The sequence below is a fragment of the Plectropomus leopardus genome, chromosome 22 (assembly GCF_008729295.1).
Source record: "Plectropomus leopardus isolate mb chromosome 22, YSFRI_Pleo_2.0, whole genome shotgun sequence".
NCBI classification, from domain to species: Eukaryota; Metazoa; Chordata; class Actinopteri; order Perciformes; family Serranidae; genus Plectropomus; species Plectropomus leopardus.
Genome location: NC_056484.1, coordinates 19,799,311 through 19,817,499, shown reverse-complemented (window position 1 = coordinate 19,817,499; position 18,189 = coordinate 19,799,311). Strand labels below are relative to the sequence as shown.

The following is an 18,189-nucleotide window of genomic DNA, read 5'->3' as shown; positions in this document are numbered from 1 at the left end:
TAAATCTCCAAGTATAGTATTGTCAGTGCCATGTTCTTATGTACAGTTAAGCCATAGGACACACTTTACGGTCTGCAGCAGCTCTCAGGGCAGAAGTTTTTTTCCGTGGCATCAAGTTGGATTAGCTCTCTCCACACTTGCTTCAATAAATGTGAAAGAATTGTGTTTGGGCAGAGAAATGTTTCGGAGGAGCTGCATGATATGATGAAATAGCAACTCTCTCTCTCTGCTGCAAGGGCTGGAAACGCAGCAGGAGCCTGTTACACACACACACACACACTCACACATATACACACACATACATGAACATGCTGAGAATCTCTCCAGGCCTGCTTCACTGGAGAAGTGAAAGAGTTTTGTCCCCCTCACTAGTCCTGTAATTAACATAGAAGGCGTAGCTCTCTCCGAGGACCCAGGCCCTTGTTAATTGATGGAGGGATGAGCCGAGAGCAGTGACGCGTGGGAAGACGAGTGGGCCAACGGACTGTTATCAACTCAACACAGAGCCCTCGGCTAAGGGAAGCCAGCCGAATACAAAGTACCTCCTTCCCTCTCCAAAATGGAGTCTGGGATATAGAGAATGAAGAGAGACTTTTGGGGGGAATTGGTAGTGGTGTGGTTGTTGTCAAAGGTTAAAGGTGGCAACTAATAAGTCAAACATTCACAGAGTGGAAACACGACTGCAGACAAATTGGAGTGTACTCTCTTTGCTGCAGTTTTGTGTTGGCATTTTGCACTCTTTGCTTTTAATAGTCCCAAATAATTAATGCTGCTAAAATCAATATTTGTACATTAACAGTGGATCAAATTACTACTTGTATGCAAAAGCCATCGGTCATTGTGACAAACGCACAGAGAATTATTACCTGCCTCTTAGGGCTGGGTATCTGTACTCAATGTCTTATAGGTATCGCCCGAAATAACCCAATACCAAGTAGTATCAAAAAGTCCCCAGTCAAACGATACCTGCATTCAATCCTTTTTCTTCTGGGGCCCTTAGCATGAGCTAGCAGAGCATCAGCAGCAGCAGCAGCAGCAGCTAAAATCCAACACAAAACCACTAAACCGTCCCAACAAACTGACACCAAAATAGCTGGACTTTGACACTAAACCTGTTAATAACCATTGGGTAGTGTTAACTGTGTGATTCTAACAGTTAGCCCTGTCACTGTGTGTGCAGCCGGCATACTCTCACATCTGTCCATGAGTGCAGAGCTCACACTCACACAGCAGCAGCTACAAACCATACAGTTTCCAGTGTGTGAGTGCAGTGTATTGACAGAGTTGGCAATTCTGAGATACCACCAATACGTTCGAAAGTATCAAAATACTATGCTTTACCATTCACATCATGGCTACTGTATGAAGTACTTTATCTGTATCACTATTTAAGGGTACGGTATTGGCACTGGTATCATAATTTCTTAAACAATATGCAGCCCTACTGCCGGTTTCCTTTGGAGATAGGCAGCTTTGTAGGGTCTTTCAGCTAATTGTTTCGGTTTTCCAACCCATAACTTTACTGTTTCAGTTCACTCTCCGCTCTCATAAGGCTGTTTTTACCAGCAGCAGGCAGCTGTTTCTAGAGAAAAAGCCCAATTCACACTAACAGTCCAGCATTCAACAATAGACTGACAGACAGAATGACACAGTTAGTGTCTAGCTATTGAACACAGTGCAGCATTTAGCTTTAAAATAGCTACATATTTTCCCAGCCTATAGTGGAGACCAAAAATAGAGCTAAAATAGAGTGAAAATTTGACTAAGAATCGTTTGGTGGCCACTAACATTACTCTAAATAAATGAAACGCTGACTTCTTTTCTATTGTATGTGGAAACAGACCGACAAGTGCCGACAAGTTTGTCTTATCAACTTAAAGGGTAATAAAAATGTTATGTTTAAATAAAACATGTTAACTTGGCAAAGTCAGTTATAGAGATTAGTGGTTTTGGTGAAAATTGACAGTCTTTTGATGGAATGTAAGAGTTTTGATGCTGTTTAAAGTGAAACTCAACAAGCTAAGCCACTCGATATTCTGAATATGTTGAAAGAAATAACTAATTGTTATATTTGTGAACTGATGAGCAGAGAAACTGTTATCAGTTTGCTGTCAGCTTTGTTGCTGTTGTTAGAGATTGCTACAAATATTGTCTTTTACTTTTTCACCGCATTGGTAGATTGATTATAATTATAAGTCATTTTTTTCTTTGATTAGCTGCCTTCTCTTGGTCACTCAGTGATTTTGTCCTACTGCTTTCATGATAAGAACATCCTTTTAAAGACTAAATGTTCAACTCTCAACAAATACCTCAAGTGAAACTCTCTCTTTTCAATGAATTTGACTTATTTTTCCTTTTATTCTTTGTTTCTCATCCTTAAATTGTAATTTCCCAACACACTCATTCTTACATTATCATTCTGTGCACTCACTGGAAAACTCTTTGTATGAAAACATTGATTAAATGTAAAAGTAATTATCGCATGAAAGAAACCCATTAGCTATCCTTTACTTCAGAGTCTGTTTGTCCATTTCCAGCTCTAATTTGCCAGCAGGCAGAGTTTGTTTGTAATGAATCAAGGTACTGACAGATGAAAGTTGGGTTGTGTTTCCTAACAGAAAGTTCTGTTTTCAGATATTCTGCTCGATGATGGATACGAGGGCAATCTACGCAAAGAGGGCCGGAGTGTGCGAATAGTGGTCACCATTAACAGTGGGCCGTACACAACCAAGGTTAGTGCAAGACAAGTTTGTTATTGCTATTTCTGTTCCCTTAAGTTAAAACAACTGTAATCTTATTTGTTTCTGATTCCTGTTATTCTTCAGGGCACACAAAGCCAGGTGTACCTGATTGGGTCTATAGGTGTGAGTGGGAAAACCAAGTGGGATGTCCTGGATGGAGTCATCAGACGCCTTTTCAAGGTAAACACACCACTGCTGCCAATTTTAGCTCAGACTAATAACATCAATAATGGCTAAATTATAATTTCTTTTTTTTAATAAGCTAATCTCAAGTCAAAATGTCTGCCATGAGAAATGTTGATTCAGATATTTTATGGTTGTTGAATTGTGAAAGTAAAGGCACCAAGCACACAAAATGGTGTTGTATATCGCCTTATCTCCACTCCATGGTTCATCTCGACTTGATTCAACTCAACTTATTTTTGGTACCTAGTCCTGTAATCTATTTTGTTTTCCACTATGGATAGTACACCCACAGTGTGGGCAGGATACTCACCATTGCTGCGTCATACTGCTTTGACATCATCTTCAGGGCCAGGGCCTAGACTTTTGGGAGCCCTATGCAGATTTAATTTGGGGTTCAGACTCATTGCCACATGTTGCCTCTTTACATAGTACTTAACTACTGTGTGCATTGTAAAATTTAGTTTTAGCGCACATACATTTACATAACTTTTATTTACTGACATCAAACTTGGGTAGGAAAGAACAGTTTACAGAAGTTTTACTGATTGCTGTTCCCACATTTCAATACATTGGCTCAATACATCGTTCTCAGCTGAAACCAGAAATTAGCATGTTTTTCTTGACCTTAAGCGTATATACTACAGGTTGGAAAGAGATGATGGAGAAGGCAACAATGGAAGAGAAATCATCAGGAAAAAACAAGTGGGCAGTGGTCTCATTCGTAGTTGTTTTATGCTTGTTTGTTTGGATAAAAACAAATATCTGTGATAAAACAATAGTTTGCAGGTAATAATGTAATCAGCGATTTTGCTTCTACTGTTTATTTCTGTTGACTATTGTGCAACACCCTCTGTTGATGATCCATCCTTGATTATGATGGCTCCACCAAAAACTAGTGGAGTTTCTCATCAATAATAGAACCAATTATCCAAGAATCTTAAACAGAACTGGTTCAAGAACCAGAGCTAATTAGTTAAAAAAAAAAGAGGTATCAGTGGTGTGCAGTATTTTAACTCCACCTTCTGTTATTGGCTCAGTTTGCCAGAAAATTCAACTGAGGTGGTACCAAAAAAGGACCAGCAACTATCCACAACTTCGGACTATGGAAAACCAAAAATATGCTGAATTGAGTAGAGCTGAGCTGTGCCAACCATGCAGTGAAAATGCGGCATATTATGGCTGTAATAGAGTAAAAGGGGTTTCTTAATCAGCTGAAAACTTTTGCAAACAATGTAGCATATTCTGCTTACATAAGAGTAAAAAACTCTGCAGTGAGCTCCCTGTAGTATAATCGAGTGATGTTTGTATATGTGGTGTAGATGATGTCTATTCTTAAAAAAATGTGTTTAATAAGATTTACTGGATATTCATTTCATTTAAAAATATAACTGTTTTTTAGTGAAAACTAATTGGGAAAAAATAGAGTAATGCATGCACTCTTTAATTCAAATGCTTTATCCATCCAGCCGCACAGAGACTCATATTTATTAAAAGCATTTTATTTCTCTTGAGTGCCTGGAATTGGATTTTGTATGCTGCATCCGACCTGTGGGTGAAGGCATACTTGATTTGTCTTTAAAATTTGCCAAGAAGTTGAACTTAAGAATTATATACCTACAAAGAAACTTGTAAACTCTCTGCACACCTTAATGTGTGACAGGCACTTTGGAAGAAACCACTTGAATAAAAATGATTAAAAAAAAACTCCTGCACACTGACTCTGTTACTGTGGGTATTTTGGTATGTGAAATTATAAAAAAAACAATACATTATAAAAGAAACTATAGAACAAAGTTAACCCTGAGAAACATGGATCGACATCAGTTTTCTTGTGCTGCATTTGGATGCTTTTCACAAGCTAACCAATTTGCTCAGGTTTCAAAGAGTTAAAGAACTTCTTTATTATGTAGGTCATCACCAGCTGGTTTTGGTTTCGTGTGTTAAAGGTTTTGCTTTTGCATGAATTCCAAATATTTGTGTCTGTAAAATCCACAGACGTACACAACAAGCTCAGCTGTCAATCCGAAGATATGTTGGACAGGAAGAATCACAGTCTATATTTGAGAATAGTCAATAGTGCAATAGTGCTCTTTGTTTTTCACTGTCCTCTAACCCGTCTCTGCCTGCAGGAGTATGTGTTTCGGGTGGACCCTCTGACCAGCCTGGGTCTCAGCTCAGACAGCATCGTCTGCTACAGGATGGGTGAGGTGGTTCGCTCGCACACCTCTGAAGTGCCTGAGCTGCTGCCCTGCGGCTACCTGGTGGGCGACAACAACGTCATCAAGGTCAACCTCAAAGGTATGGCAGCAAGGAGACAAGGTGTTTCTATTTCAGGATGAAGAGAGCAGCTTTGGATTCTCACAGGAAGTATTAGAAAGAGAGTGAAGAAGTAAATATGAACTTGAACCTTGTTTAACAGTCTAATTTAAAATATAATCACATTAATCCTCTATTCTCCCTTCTATCCATGCTATTCCCTCCCTTCCTCTTCCCAGGTGTGAAGGAGAACAGCATAGACAGTTTGGTGTTTGACACACTAATTCCGAAGCCCATCATCCAGCGGTACCTCAACCTGTTGATGGAGCATCGTCGTATCATCCTCTCAGGACCCAGCGGCACCGGCAAGTCCTTCCTGGCCGCCAAGCTGGCCGAGTACATAATTTCCCAGATGGGCCAGCAGGTGACGGAGCACAACGTGGCCAGCTTCAACGTGGACCAGAATTCCAGCAAGGTATGAAGAGGAATTCAAAAGTAGCAGTTTAGATTTTTATTTATTTTTTTTGCATTGTGTCAGCGATATTTCTCTGAGTTTATATTTTTGGTGCATGCGTTTCCAAGCAGTCGGCCTTTTCGAAAGCACTACTATAGTTTAGTAGCCTCCTATGACTCCCAGAATGCCTTTAAACAACCCAGAGAAGATATTCATGACATGTCCATTAGAAGGAGTTATCCATTTTATTCTTGAGTTCTATAAAGTGAAAAACCAGCCTACCAGACATGGTTTTACATATTACATGAACATATAAACAGCTCCTCAAAGATATGTGCTTGGTTGCATTACATTTTGGCCAAATTCTGTATGTGCCAACTGTTCTTTCTGCCTCTTTAACTACGGATTTCTCACTGTATAATCATACTTGCATAGTGAATGCTGATAACACAGCGCAACTCCACCCTTATAATTGTTCCTAATGGACTGAGTGTACATGGCATTTTACTCTGTTTTTTTAGTTAAAAATCTACTAGCAATTTAAGAACGTGCCTCAGAATGTGACCAGGCTTTGAAACCCATTGGAAATAGTGACCTAACAACTCCCATGTCCATCCTGTGATGTTGTTGGGCCCAAAAAGTCTTTTTTCAAAGACATACATTGTGAAAGAGACGTCAGTAAATCAGTAAATAGAGTTTTTTTTGCGTCACAACCTCCAAAAAATGACTCGTTCCACTGTCTGTATTTGATCTATTCTAACTGATAACATTTCAAAAGTCTAGAAGAGCGACGTGATTGATTCATTTTATCAATTCAAGTGAATCCATTCAAGTGAGCAGATGGCTAAACTGGAAGTTAGCTGCTCGGCCGTTGGAAGTTTTAAGTGTGCTTGCTTTGTGGGCACTACGATGCAGAAGATTGAGGTAATGTTATACCTGGGTAGTTAAAGTTTTTTGGCTATATATGCCACTGAGCATTTTTTATAGGAATTAACAGGGCAACACCTCCAGCGCTATATCCAGTTCTCTTTATACATCCATGGCCAGAAGTGACCATATTTGGATGAGAGGGCGGAGCAGTGGAGTGTAGAGTTTGAAAGTTCAGTGGGGTAGCAACTTGTCAAGTAAAAGGATAGCCACACCCAGCTTTCTTTATCGTCTGTTTTGCTTTAAATGGGACCATAATTTACTAAATGAACATCATGTTGTGTTGAAGAAGATATGAAACTGGTGATTGAGATCGTAAACTCATCAGGAAAATGTTTACTGAGGTATTACATCTTATAAGAAGTAGGGACATTTTCTCATAGACTAAATCAGACTTCTTATTGCAGCCAGTGGAGTCGCCCCCTGCTTGCCATTAGAAATAATGCAGGCTTAAGGCACACTGGCTTCACTTTTCAGACCCAGAGGCCAAGTCCACTTCTTTTTTACAGTCTATGGTCCAGAGGGAGAAGAGTGTGAACAGGAGTGAGCATACAGAGTTGTAAGCAAGAAAGGCTGGCTTTCATTGTAATAACTAGAGTTTAGCATAAATAAAAATGACCCAGGGATTTAAATCATATTGCTCCCTTTACATTCAAAATATTGCATAAATGAAAGCGCTATGTTAATGCTTCCTTCCCCAGGACCTGCGTCAGTACCTGTCCAACCTGGCAGAACAGTGTAACTCTGAGGAGACGGACACAGAGCTCCCCACTGTGGTGATCCTGGACAACCTCCATCATATCGGCTCCCTCAGTGACATCTTCAACGGCTTCCTCAACTGCAAGTACCACAAATGGTAAGTCAGTCATACACTGTATTTAAAAAAATCAGTAAGATCTATGCCAAAATTGCTTTATTTTCAAAATAACACTTTTTTTAAGTATGTGTATCAAATTGAGAAGCCAACCTCATGCCCACCATTATTGAACCAACAGCAACATACAGTCATGGAACGTTTACAAATCAACATGTTTCTCAGTTATTTAGTAAAGGACCTTGTTGTCTCTGTCTCTGTCCAGCCCTTATGTTATTGGGACCATGAACCAGGGAGTGTCCTCCTCTCCTAACCTCGAGTTACACCATAATTTCAGGTTTGACGCGCACATACACCATAACCTTGACTTATACAGAAATGTCAGTGTTTGAACCCTGCTGTCTCTCAAAATATTATAATATTGGTGATTTTTCTAAGTTACTCATCTTACTGTGACATAATGATGTTTGTACAAATGTTATTGGTTCCACAGAGAATTAACTTGTAGTTTTATTTGCTTTGAATCGTCTCTCCTGTCTGACGCCTTTCTGTCAACATGTTGTTTCTCACAGATCGTAAACTAAAGGTGTTCTTCCACAGAGAGTGCTGTAATTACATCTCTTGGATAATTAGCCTAGTTAAATGAAAATTATTAGACTATAATGCATGTTCTGAGTGAGAATCATTTCTGCCTGGCATGTTTGACTAGCTGATGATCTGGCAAATATAAAGCCATTAAGAAAACCTTATCATGAGCCAGACATTAATTTTCTATAAAAAGGAAATAAGCCCGAAACTCTTCATTCTGAGCTCCTTTGATGAGAAATGTGGTTTAATGTTGAGCTGATTTATTACCTCCTCTGCTTCTGTTTCACCATCGATCGTCTGTCCCGTCGTAGGTGGGTGCTCTGCACCAACCACACTGAGCCAGTCAAAGGGTTCCTGGGCCGTTTCCTGCGGCGAAAGCTGATAGAGACAGAGATCGATAAGAACATGCGCAGCAATGACCTGATTAAGATCATCGACTGGATCCCCAAGACCTGGCAGCACCTCAACGGCTTCCTGGAGGCACACAGCTCCTCTGATGTCACCATAGGTCAGACTCACACACAGAGACACACACACACACACACACACACACACACACTCACACTCTCTCACGTCTGTGTGTGCTCTGTTAGACTGATACCAAAGCAAGTGTGGTGTCTAATGTTAGCCACTGTGTGCAGACTGATTGCACTAATATTGAGTGTTTGTTGATCAGTGAATGAAACCCTGTGAGTGTGATAACCCTGGTAGATGCCCCTGTGCCTTGACTTGTGTGATGAGAGTTTGCTCCATGTCTCAGGTCTTTTAAACATGTCAGCGCTCATCTTTTGGGCTCTTTTGTCCCTTCAGGCCCCCGTCTCTTCCTGTCCTGTCCCTTGGATGTAGAAGGCTCTCGGGTTTGGTTCACTGACCTGTGGAACTACTCTCTGGTGCCCTACCTGCTGGAGGCTGTCAGGGAAGGGCTTCAGGTACATCCCGGCAACACTTGATTTTCTGATGACTATATTATAGAATTGTAAAGTAGCATATCAGTATAACATGATTTGATTAACAAAACTTTTCTTTATCCCAAAAAAGCAACCAGCAAAAATAATGTCAGATTTATTATATTGCTGTTTTAAATACTCACCTTTGTGTGGCACAGCCAGTGACAGCATTTAAGTTTAAATGCAGATCACTAACCTAACCCTTTGAAACAGAAGCAAATTAGCTTGACTTCTTTCAAAAACATGAGAAGACAAGGAGCAAAGCAAAAAGAAATTACGCAAAAATTAACAAGACACTGGTAAAAAAAAAAGTACAAGAATATTACCTGAAAATATAAAAATAGATAAAGAAGAGTTTAAAAAAGAAGGAAATGACCTGTAACATAAGTTTATGGATTTTTTTTAGGTGGGCATTTTAAGCGGCCAAAATATGTTTCTCTGCTGCCCCCGCACACAGCAGTACATCGCTCTGTACTTCTGCCTGCTTTTCCAAACTGGGTGTGCAAACTGACATTTATTGTCGGTACTATACTGACTGATGGATAAGTTCCCTACATAACCCCACTCCAAAAAATCCAAACTATCCCTTTAAGTCAGTCGGTCATTTCTTCATGCACCACTGTGACTGGCACAGCTGTGGAAGTGATATGAAACGAGTCATGAAACTGAGAGGATAACGATCGTCAACACACTCTCTGATTTTTATGCTCTTGCACATAACTCTGTGGAACATTACAAGAGGCACATGTATGAATAACAATATCAGATGGGCTCGGAGTCTAACCTAACACTTGGTGCTGGTGATTGTGATTGCACTTGTATGGGAATATCACCATCTGATTCAGACAATAAATCCAATTTCTGCCTGTCAGGCACTGGTATAGAGTTAGAATATTTTTTTATCTGCTCATGTACGTTCCCCCATGTCATTCATACCTCTTCTCTGTGTTTGACACACCTGCAGCTGTACGGCAAAAGAGCAGCATGGGAGGATCCATCAAAGTGGGTGAATGACACTTATCCATGGAACGCCGCCTCACTGCAGCAGGACGGCCAGTCGCTGCTGCAACTGAGGCCGGAGGACGTGGGATACGACGGCTACAGCTCATCCAAGGAGGGAGCCTCGTCCAAGCAGGTGTCTCAGAGTGACACTGAGGGAGACCCACTGGTAAGAAAGACATATGCAAAACAACTGGAGTCATTATTCTGTTTAGTTCAAGAGCAGCTAAGAAACGAAATAAATTGAGAAGCTGTAAAGTAGCCAGGTGGTATAGGCTTACACGGACACACACACACACACACAGGAGAGTGAGCTATTCAGGGATGGTAGAGAGAAAGAGAGAGAGAGATAATTAATTTCCATTTGGTGGGTTATTGCAGCCCAAGAGGAATTAAAGGGTAGCCATCCAAAAATAACCATCTTGATTTAGCAAATGTGTGTGTGCGTGTGTGTGTGTGTGTGTGTGTGTGTGTGTGCACGTGCACATGCGCATGTGCGTGTGTCCTTCCAGGCGAGACCAGTTTGAGTGCAGGTGTTCCAAGGCTCATTTTAGGAACACTTGAAGCGCTGTGCCAGATGCAGCAGCACTTGTGCATTATTTAGACCATTAGCTTAGTTGCAGGGATGAGAAGTTCTGCAGTTTTGTTGGGGTGATTTACCACAAAGTTTAAAAAAAAAGTGCTTTTTACCACATGTAAAGTATAGAGATGAAGTCTGTGAGTCATTAGAGCGAGGTTTATAATGGGGGTTTTAAGGATGGTGGTTGGTCTAATCATTACTTTTCCACTTTGGACCAGGCACTGTCGCTTTACCTAAAATGTTTTATTTGATTTTCTTCTCCAAGTCAGTATTCTTGTGCTCTGCGGGATCAGGCAACTGTGTACAATAAGCCTGACAGACATTTTACAGACTGAGCCTGATTTCAACAAATTTTAGATTTCAGTCAAATTTTCACCAGCTGATTTTTGTTTGATGTGAAGTGTGTGAGGAGGGTCCTGAAGCCTGTTCTTTGTGGTGTGTTCCTTGTCTTTGTCTTTTTTCAGTATTGTTGAAGATGTCACCTCCATTTGAATTTGTTTTCACACACAGTTGAAATATTACTAACTACTATTAAAACCTAGAACTAGTAATTGCTTAAACATAAAAACAACTAGAAAAAAAAAACTAAATGATACTCAAAAAGCTACCAACAGAAGTGCTGTATGTCTGTGCATGAATTATGTAATGTTTGCATACTTTATACTGCATGAGGGGATGCGTGGAGCTAGTAAAATGCCTCATCAGGCCAGTAAATGTAGCAACTCAACTTGAACACATTGTTTGTATGTAGCTTAGTATTGACAAGATCTTGCTTCCCTCTCATCTCTGTTGAGCTTTGCACATGCGCAGTACTGATAGACTCGTGCAAAAACATATAAGTGAGTAAAGACAGTGTTTATTAGCTGAAGGGCAAACAAGCATTTCAGTCATCGTGGACAAAAGTTTCCAAAAAATATTGTTGGAGTGACATAACAAGAGCCTACAGCATCTCACTTGTATTCTCATGAGTATTAACTTTGATTTATTAATTCATTCATTATCTGGAGGTCACAGCCCTAAAAGGGCTGACGTTGGGTGACAGGCAGGGTAAATCTGTACAGGTCATGAGAGTATGACAGGGCTGACACATACCCCTTCCCCACCAAAATTAGCGCTTTGGCACAGATTTTTCAAAGAGTAAACCTGCTAAAAATAGGCTATGGACTGCTCTCCTATTGCCCGGATAACAGAGCTGTGTACACAGCTCTGCAGCAGACAAGTATGCATTTTTGTGTGTGTATACACTTTTTTTGGTGTGTCCATGCTATGTCATGGACGGACTGGAGAACAAGTGAACAGTAGAAAGCAGTATGGACAGATGTCAGTGTAAACTTTAAAGCGGTTACTTCTATTTATATATCTCTTGCCTATTCTCTCTTTTGGCGTGTTTTTTGAGCGCTGCTTAGGGGGAGATGGACAGTATCAACTGGCAATGTGTCATTGCATCTCGCCGGTTAAGGAGCTTAAATTAGCGCGTTCACCTGGGTGTTGTGTTTCTATCAATGCTGATAGAAGCCAGAGGCGATAAATACCTGTGACTACTTCAGAGTCAATTGACCCAGGTGTGAATGACGATTGTACACTTTCCCATTGTTGCATTAAAAAGCCAGATGTTAGCAGGTTTTTTGTGCAGTGGGAATGAGGCAAGACGACCATTTATGCTCACATTGGACTGTTTAGAGTCACCAATTAACCTGCATGTCTTTGGACTGTGGGAGGAAGCTAGAAAACTCAGTGACACGGGGAGAACATGCATACTCCACACAGTTTTTGTTGTTGATAACTGCTTATAAATAACAGAGTTTGTAAAGGGGCAAGTAAAAATTGACTTAGGGCAAGTAGATTTCTAACCCACTTGCCCAATCGGACAATTCTCTTTCATTAACACTTTCCTTGTGTGTTTTCAGATGAACATGCTGCTACGGCTTCAGGAAGCAGCTAACTACTCCAGCACGCAGAGCTGTGACAGTGACAGCACCAGTCACCATGATGATCAGCTGGACTCCTCACTGGAGTCGGCGCTATGAGACCAGGAGCTGCACTGGGAGACACCAGACCTGTTTGAACCGGGGGACCTTTGAACGAAGTACACAGATATAAAGTATATGAAAAGTTTTATTATCCAAAATGGTATACCTGCCATTTGAAAAAATATTTTTACATTACAATGGTGCAATATTAAATCAGATTATTGTATGTTTAAAAGAGTAGCCAACTTGGTCCTCAGTGGTCAGAGTGATAAACAATCATACAAGTTGGATCAGTTATATTTTAAGCACATAATGACGCTTGCTTTAATGGATGTATAACATTTTAGAATACAACTTTTCATATATATGTAGAGGCGGGACGTGTCTGACAAGGGATAGTTGTTCCTCTGAAGTTGACTTCCAAGGAGTAAACCACATTAGTGCTCAGACACGATGAGCCGCAGATCACCTGATTATTTTAACTTTGGGGTGTCAGTCTCCAACGTGTGAGAAAAAAAGAGAAAGCCAAGAGTTAAAACTGGATTTTTCTTTTCTTTTTTTTCTTTTTTTTTTTTTAAATCCCAGATATATCTTGAGCTGTTTACAATGAGGGGAGGTGGGTTTTGTTGTTTATGTCTTTCCTTGTTTACAGAGGTGCTTCTCACACACACACTCATACACTTACACACAGGCAGCAGGAGGACACTGTCCTTTAATCAGAGGCTTTGATTGGTTCAAGCCCCCATGTGACCAACAATCCAGCCTGCCAAAGTGTCCTTGAGCAAGGCACTATTGATGCCACCCTGGGACCCTCATCTCTGATTCCACCTATTGAGGGACTGGAGAGTGTTTTCAGGTGGTGTAATGCCCTCTGGTGGCCACGGTGGAGACTCTCAGCTGTTAGAAAACTGGTTCTAAACACACAAGTCACATACTTATCCGTCTCCTTGTTTACCACTATATCACCTTATTTGGGTGTCTTTGCCTTTTCTGAACATAAGGACAATTCTGCACCTCCATGATGGCACCAGATGTGGTTAATTTGCAAAGCCTCTGCAGCCAAAATAGGATCACAAGAATTACATTTTCATAGCAGAACAGCGCACAACCCTCCTGCTCAGTCGTCAGTATGAGCTTCATGGTGCTGGTCTCCTGCCCTGAGCCTCCTCAGTGTCAGGCACTGCCAAGCCGCTCCTCGCTGCCCTGCATGTCAACAACAAGCACAACGAAAGCTCATTGTCTGCGTGTCATCCAGCCACATCGCTACTGTGAAGAAAAAATGGACAAGTGCCAATGTTTCCCTTTGATTTACTGCCAAATGTAGACACAACCATACACACACAGAGACTTCACAATGCACAGCTGACCATGGTTGTAAACTTCGATTAAGTTGTTCTTGGCCTTCCACGCTTCACAGCCTGTTGTCACTCCATAGCTTACAATGCACCATGAGAACAGCAGGCAGCGCCTTCTGTGGGTCCTCTCTGAACTGTCTCAATTGACTGTTTCTTAAACCCTTCCCATGAGCAGTGATTGTTCAGTCATTAGCAACCGTAACTCCACAACTCCGTCAGGCTTTTGCCACACGTTAAGTTGGTGCACAGGGAGATATAGTTCGAGAAATGCTGTAGTTTAGAGGGTTAGTTGCAATTGTTGACTAACTAGCTCACTACCAAAACATAGTGCGTAACCTCCTCTTTATTGATTTTGGTAAAGTTAACACTCCAAATAAACAATTTAGTATTGACTGAAAGCATTTGCCAAAAACGTAGGTTAGCCCTCATCTTAAAAGCCTTTATCTTGTAATGATAAATAGTGAAACTACTGGACAATGTCAGCAAAACTTAAAAATAACGTGTATCTGGCATGCATGTTTAAAGAGAACTGGATACAAGATTGGAGGCAGGACGTTGTTTGTTCCCATTAAAGTTGAGTTGTGGCGCATTATCCATAAAAAGCTAGATTCCAGAGGTCTGAAAGTTTAGCTCTCCGCTGACTTGAGTGAATTTAATGAAAAAGATTTAACTATGCAGCTAAAGAATTCTGAAATGTCATCGTACCAAAAGGATTAAATCCTGATAGTAGAGCAAGTCATTTTGCAGGGGTTGTGATATTCCAAAAAATGTATCCACTGATTTACAGACATCTTTTTTATAATGTTAGTCTATGGGATAAAGTATTTTGGGGCTTCATGTGACAGATGTTGTAATTCCATGTTTGGCTTCTATTTAAAATTGGTTGGCCCGTGATTCAGACCTTCCCAAAATGTAATGAGTTCTTCCTGGGCCCATGCTACACACCTCCACCAAGTTTCATGATAATGCGGTCCATCAGTTTTTCAGTGATACTGCTGACCATCTTGTGTAGATAAGCATGAACAAGTATGCCAGCTAAGCAGCCAGAGTTATGTTGGAATTAAATAGCTGTCTAATCTGCAGTACAAGAGCAGTGCTGTTTTTGTACTTCCATGTCTTCTACATGGATCAGCAACTGGATGGATACTGACTGTTTGCCTCTGACATGCTGCTTTAGCTGTTGTCTTTTAGCCCAGTATCACCTATGTAGCCATCGAGTTGCACAATTGAAACCTATTCACAAAAACTTTGTTAAAATCAAGCCAGCAGGAAACATTAAAAAGTCAACTGTTCCTAAACATCTGTTTTATAACAACAGCCTTAATTACCTAGCTAGCTATTGCTACCTACCAACATTTCTTTATTACCCAGCTTGCTGCAGCGAGCCAGGTAATTAACTTGTGAGGCACGAGGTACGAAATAAGCTACAGCTAACTACCAGATTTTTTCTTGATTTTCTTAGCTACAGCTAGCTGGGTGGTATTACTTAGCTAGCTATAGCTACCTAGCAAATTAAGAAGTGTTGGTATTAAGTGCTCGGTGTGAGAACGGAAAGCCTGACAGGTGTTGTAACAATTACCGGGGGATGTGGGGTTTAATGGGCGGGGTTTCGGCGAACAGTCAATTGCTAATATATGAATTCTTGTGACATTTACGTGAACCTGCATTAAAAACCAAGCAGGTGGGGTTTGCTGTGAAAATTCAGAACTTTAAAAAATGTCAAAGCCTTCACTCCTGCAGATATTAATCAGTGCTGATCAATCAAGAAAGTATCAGTAATATTGAGCTGAATGATGCAAGCTAACCGTGTCCTGTTTTGGAGTGTTCTGGCACTCATTTGATAGTCTTGTTGAGCACCCATGTGGTATCCATGCGGTACCACTAAAAAAAAAAAGAATCCAAAGTATTTTGAAATGCAAGTAAACCAGATCGGCCAAGGAGCTGATTAAGGGAACAATGATACTGGTGCTTTCTCACTGCCTTAAATGTGCAAAAGTTTGGGAGGCATCCTGTTGCTCCCACGTGAGAATTTGAGATGATGATTTCGATGATGATGATTCTGCTTCCTGTTACTTCAAAGAAGCTGCTTGTAGTCGGAAAAACAGCCTCTTTTTGTTTTGTTGTTTTTCTCACTCCCTTTTCCTCCAAACCATTCTTGTTTCTGACAGTTAAAAATATATAAAATGCTGTATTTGAATTTAAAACTGACCAATATTGTAAAAACATTTAGAAAAAGGGGTGGGGTCTTTTTTAAGTTGTTGTTTTTTCGCCCAGTTGAGCTGGGCTCACTTGAACTGACAGGAGCACAACCAAACTGTTTTGGGTTTTCTAGCCTGACGAGCATGTTTTGAAGCTTTTTAAAAGGGGAATGCATCGAGAAGAGACCTTTACCGTTATGTATGCGTGCATTGGACGGAAGCCATTTTAAATTTTGATTGTCCTCTCTTTGTTTAACGAGTGGGTTGGTTTTGCACACTTTGAGGTCGGGGTGGGTTGTAAATACTTAAGTCTTGCACAGTGAATCAAAGATGCATTCTGCCCTGTTGATGTTACAATATGCTTAACCCGCTGAGTAAATTATTGTACTTTGAAAACAGAGAGAAGAAAAAAAGAAATGCAAAAACTCAACACGCTGTCGGAAACAGGTGTGTGTCTTGTGGTGATTGGATGTTTTGCCTATGCAGGAGGCATACGGTGTACAGTAAGAAACAAGTTTTAACTCACCAAAATCACAGACTGAGAACAAAAAATAGGCACTTTTCCAGAACCCTCCCCCACCACCACCACCATAAAATTCTCTGGATTTTCTACATCTTTAGGAATGCCTGTTGTTCCTTAGATGCACTTCCTCTCTGGACATTTTCACCCCAAGCTTACCGCCACGTTAGGCTTGAAAGCTGTCCGAGGCACCGAAGCTGACCTGACACCGTACTGTATACATTTCCCAACAACCAACAGGTGCTACTGGTCAGTCAAAGCCCATCAGAGACCAAGAAGTCATGTTGTCACAACCTCAGGACAATCCTATCCTCTACAATCCTACCTGTGTTCAGCTTCACACGTGTCTCTGCAGCCAAGCCGCTCATGGTTCGCACATATATCTGGCCTGCCTTGTGTCTGCAAGGGTGTGTAGTCGCACGATAACGGGGTAACAGGTCGCTCTTTACCTACAGTTACACCCGATTATGAAACCTGAGCTCAGTCCTCCCCCAATTCACCATTTCAGCTACTCCACACTCCTGTTTTAGGCCGTGAGTTTCCGAGCTAGCAGAACTTTGACACCTTTACCAGTGTACACCATAGTGTTGATGATCGGCTGGTCATTTTTCCCCCCACTTTACACTTTGCAGTTACATCTCAGTTGACAACCATAGCATTTACTCTGGTTTGAGAGAAAGTTTTCTTCTTTTTGGGTGAAACATTTGTCCTTAAATGTTTTATATTTTGTACATTTGTATGTAACATATCATGTAAATAGACAGAGACAGTGATTTAACTCATCTGGAGGATTTTGTAGTCTTTGTAAAGCCCTAATAAATGGTATTTGGTGTCACACAAGCAAACAACATGCTTAGCGTTTATCTGTCCAATTGAAATGTGTTTGTGTGGTCTGTTGTTATGAAGTGGAGGGTAAAGGTATCAGAGATGGGCATTTCAAATTGAATACAAGGTGTGTCAAGATGTTACAGTGGCCAGTGGCCGTGTACTTTTAAATTAAAAAAAAAGTTGTAATACAGACAAATCATCTATAATGTTTAACATTAACCAGGGTTGAAGTAAGCAGGTCAATTAAATTACTGTGTGCAAAAGAAATGGCCCCAAGTGATGTATATTCAGCAAAAGTGAGTGTTGTATGAAATCTACACTGTTGCCATAGTGTAGATGGTACCTTAGTCTGGCAGAATAATTTAGTGTTAGCAAAACTATAGTGACAACAGCATTTGGGTCATCAGTTAGAATATAACAACTAATTTCTGGGTTTTAGGACTAATTTTTGGAGCACTCTGTGAATGTCACAATAATCTTATTAACAATAAGTATTTACATTATGTTTACGTAAACTCTGAGCTAAATAAGTAACCTGTATTTTCCATACAAAATGTGAAGGTCCAGTGCGTAGGATTTAGGGGCCTCTATTAGCAGAAATTGATCTAATATATTACTGTATTTTCATTAGTTTATAATTACCTGAATAAGTATTGTCATGCTTTCTTTACCTTAGAATGAGCCCCTTAAATCTAAATTCGGACACTGGCTCCAGATCAGCCTTAGTAGTTCTCTTACACACTTGGCACCTGGTAGAGTTTCAGTTCTGCAACCTCACCACTAGATGGCCCTGAATCCTAAATTCTGGACCTTTACAGACATCTGC

At 40.6% G+C, this 18,189-nt stretch overlaps 1 protein-coding gene across 1 annotated transcript in view; it reads left to right on the top strand.

Moving 5' to 3' along the window:
* nav3 (neuron navigator 3) overlaps positions 1–17,581 on the top strand; it is a 251,822-nt gene extending 234,241 nt beyond the window's left edge. The window contains exons 31-40 of the mRNA XM_042511574.1: positions 2,635–2,732; positions 2,826–2,921; positions 5,057–5,225; positions 5,423–5,658; positions 7,266–7,420; positions 7,644–7,715; positions 8,278–8,474; positions 8,777–8,895; positions 9,878–10,081; positions 12,400–17,581. Of these exons, the coding sequence (XP_042367508.1) occupies positions 2,635–2,732; positions 2,826–2,921; positions 5,057–5,225; positions 5,423–5,658; positions 7,266–7,420; positions 7,644–7,715; positions 8,278–8,474; positions 8,777–8,895; positions 9,878–10,081; positions 12,400–12,519 (1,466 nt within the window). The 3' untranslated portion in view covers positions 12,520–17,581. The remainder of the gene's footprint in view (positions 1–2,634; positions 2,733–2,825; positions 2,922–5,056; positions 5,226–5,422; positions 5,659–7,265; positions 7,421–7,643; positions 7,716–8,277; positions 8,475–8,776; positions 8,896–9,877; positions 10,082–12,399) is intronic.
* Positions 17,582–18,189: the final 608 nt, after the last annotated feature.